General features: G+C 37.8%; 1 protein-coding gene across 1 annotated transcript; it reads left to right on the top strand.

The window, feature by feature from the left end:
- Positions 1 to 304: 304 nt before the first annotated feature.
- Positions 305 to 456, top strand: C922_05723 (hypothetical protein; the record flags this gene model as incomplete). The annotated part of the gene is made up of 1 exon (XM_008821294.1): positions 305 to 456. A coding segment is annotated over one exon (152 nt), but the record flags the coding sequence as incomplete, so codon positions are not given.
- Between the last annotated feature and the right edge of the window lie 1548 nt (positions 457 to 2004).

Raw genomic sequence — 2004 nt, 5'->3', positions numbered from 1 at the left:
TCTAAAGGATCTGTCACACAACAATGTTTTAACAATCTTGTCGAACCTGCTGCACCCCCAGGGCAGAAAACATCCAACAGGGAAAATAACGGAGAAAATCCCTCCGGATGAATGCAATTGAATATCTAAAAACAGGAGGGTCAGATGGAAAGCTAGATTCCAAAAATTCTAAATCTAATGATGGTGATTTATCTGGAATTGATAGAATCCCATAAAGTCTGTAATCTCTGAACCCACTTATAGCAGAAACTTGACCATAGCATGATCAAGCCCTGTTTAATATTAAGGCCATGTCCTCTCTTAGACAGAAAAACCGAAAAGACGGAAGATGCCCTCAAGAGGGAAGCAACATCCAAATCATTGTTTCTAACTATTCAAAAATCAAATGGAAGGAAAAGAACAAATCCCTATCCCCCTATAAAATTCATGTTTTCAAGACTCATTATCACTCTATAATAACTTAAAAGAAATAGTTCTATAGAAAATCATTGTATTTAGAGATTTTCAGGGCCAAAATCTTGTTCCTTCTATGTTTTCCTTAAAGAAAACTTAAGTAAAGGAATGAATAAGTGTTTATCCATTAATGGACACTGTCTGAAACGTATCTTTAATCCTCTTTAGCCCGAAGATGAAAACAGGTTATGAAACCCCCGTCATATTGTATATTTAACTAGAAACCTTAAATCTCCATCGGCAAAAAGCTTTTCTGAACGGAAAGGCCTATATTACCCATCCAATCACAGCAGATCAAAAGACAACATTTCGGCCTTATGTTGACAAGAAAGCATGAGTACCCACCAAAAACACCCCAGAAGATTAGAACGCGAGATTAAATTCCCAAACAACGAACTGAATAAACAAAACAACCCAAGAAGCAGAATACCAACACCAGTGAACAAAGAAGGGGCAACTCATGCAGGCCCTAAAAGAAATCGCGAAAAAAGTAGAACCATCCCGAGGCCCCTCTACCAGCAATCATAAGGGTAGAAATATATATAACATTTCTGAGCATCTGAATGGGAATAAATCTGAAAAGTCAAGAGTTGGTTTAATTATTTAAGTAAAGGAGAAGTCTCAACTTAAGAAATCTGACGACAAAAATCCTTCACAGGCCACTCCTTCCCAAATACAAAACCTACATATCAAGGTTATCAGTCTATCCAACAAATCCAAACCCTAAACTCTCTCGTTGACTCTGAAACTAGTATGCTAAAAGCGCAAGAATAACCAACTTCTTACCAAGTAAAGAAATTGAAATCTCTGATATCCCGGCAAATTATCTTCTGTATATCTCAGTAAAAATAAATCAGGGAAGCGAGTAACAACTCAAGAGACAAAAAACAACATAATCCTCTTATTCCAACCCTAAATCCTCCAACTCCCATAAAAGTAGAACCCTAGCACCAGGTCCTGAAATAACAAACAGGCAAGAAGAGGGTAGCTACAACAGAAATCCAACAGATCCCAAAAAGGGATTACAAAATCCAGAAACCGCCTCTAACTCCGGAGGTTAGATATCTCAAGAAGCGTATGCTAAAATCAGGTGATGATTTTATTTTGTTTACTAGTCTAGTCGCCGTAATATGTCATGATATTAAATATCATACACAAGCTAGGACAAGCTAAGGAACAATTCAAGAAAAACAAATCCCAAGCACACCTTCGTCCGTCCAACAATACGCCCAATTAGTCACCCCATGCTTATGGCCATCCTTCATTAGTCTTAGAGAGTTAGGATGCAGAACAAAAAAAAGAAAACACATAATTCAAAAAAGGAAAACAATAACCTAACCCCCCTCACGTAACAACGACTTCACAAAGACATACCCCGGGTATAAATAACCTAGTAAATTAAGGACTATATCCCCAAAAACAGACCCTCCTATGAACCCCAATCAGCCAAACAGAAAGCAACAGACGAAGGAGCAAGGGGCAAAATACAGTGAAACATCTCAAACTAACCAGAAAATCGGAACATGCAAATCATTCCTCTGGAACTGAACA

This window comes from Plasmodium inui (assembly GCF_000524495.1).
Source record: "Plasmodium inui San Antonio 1 unplaced genomic scaffold supercont1.151, whole genome shotgun sequence".
Classification (NCBI taxonomy): domain Eukaryota; phylum Apicomplexa; class Aconoidasida; order Haemosporida; family Plasmodiidae; genus Plasmodium; species Plasmodium inui.
This window is presented reverse-complemented; position numbering and strand designations above follow the sequence as displayed.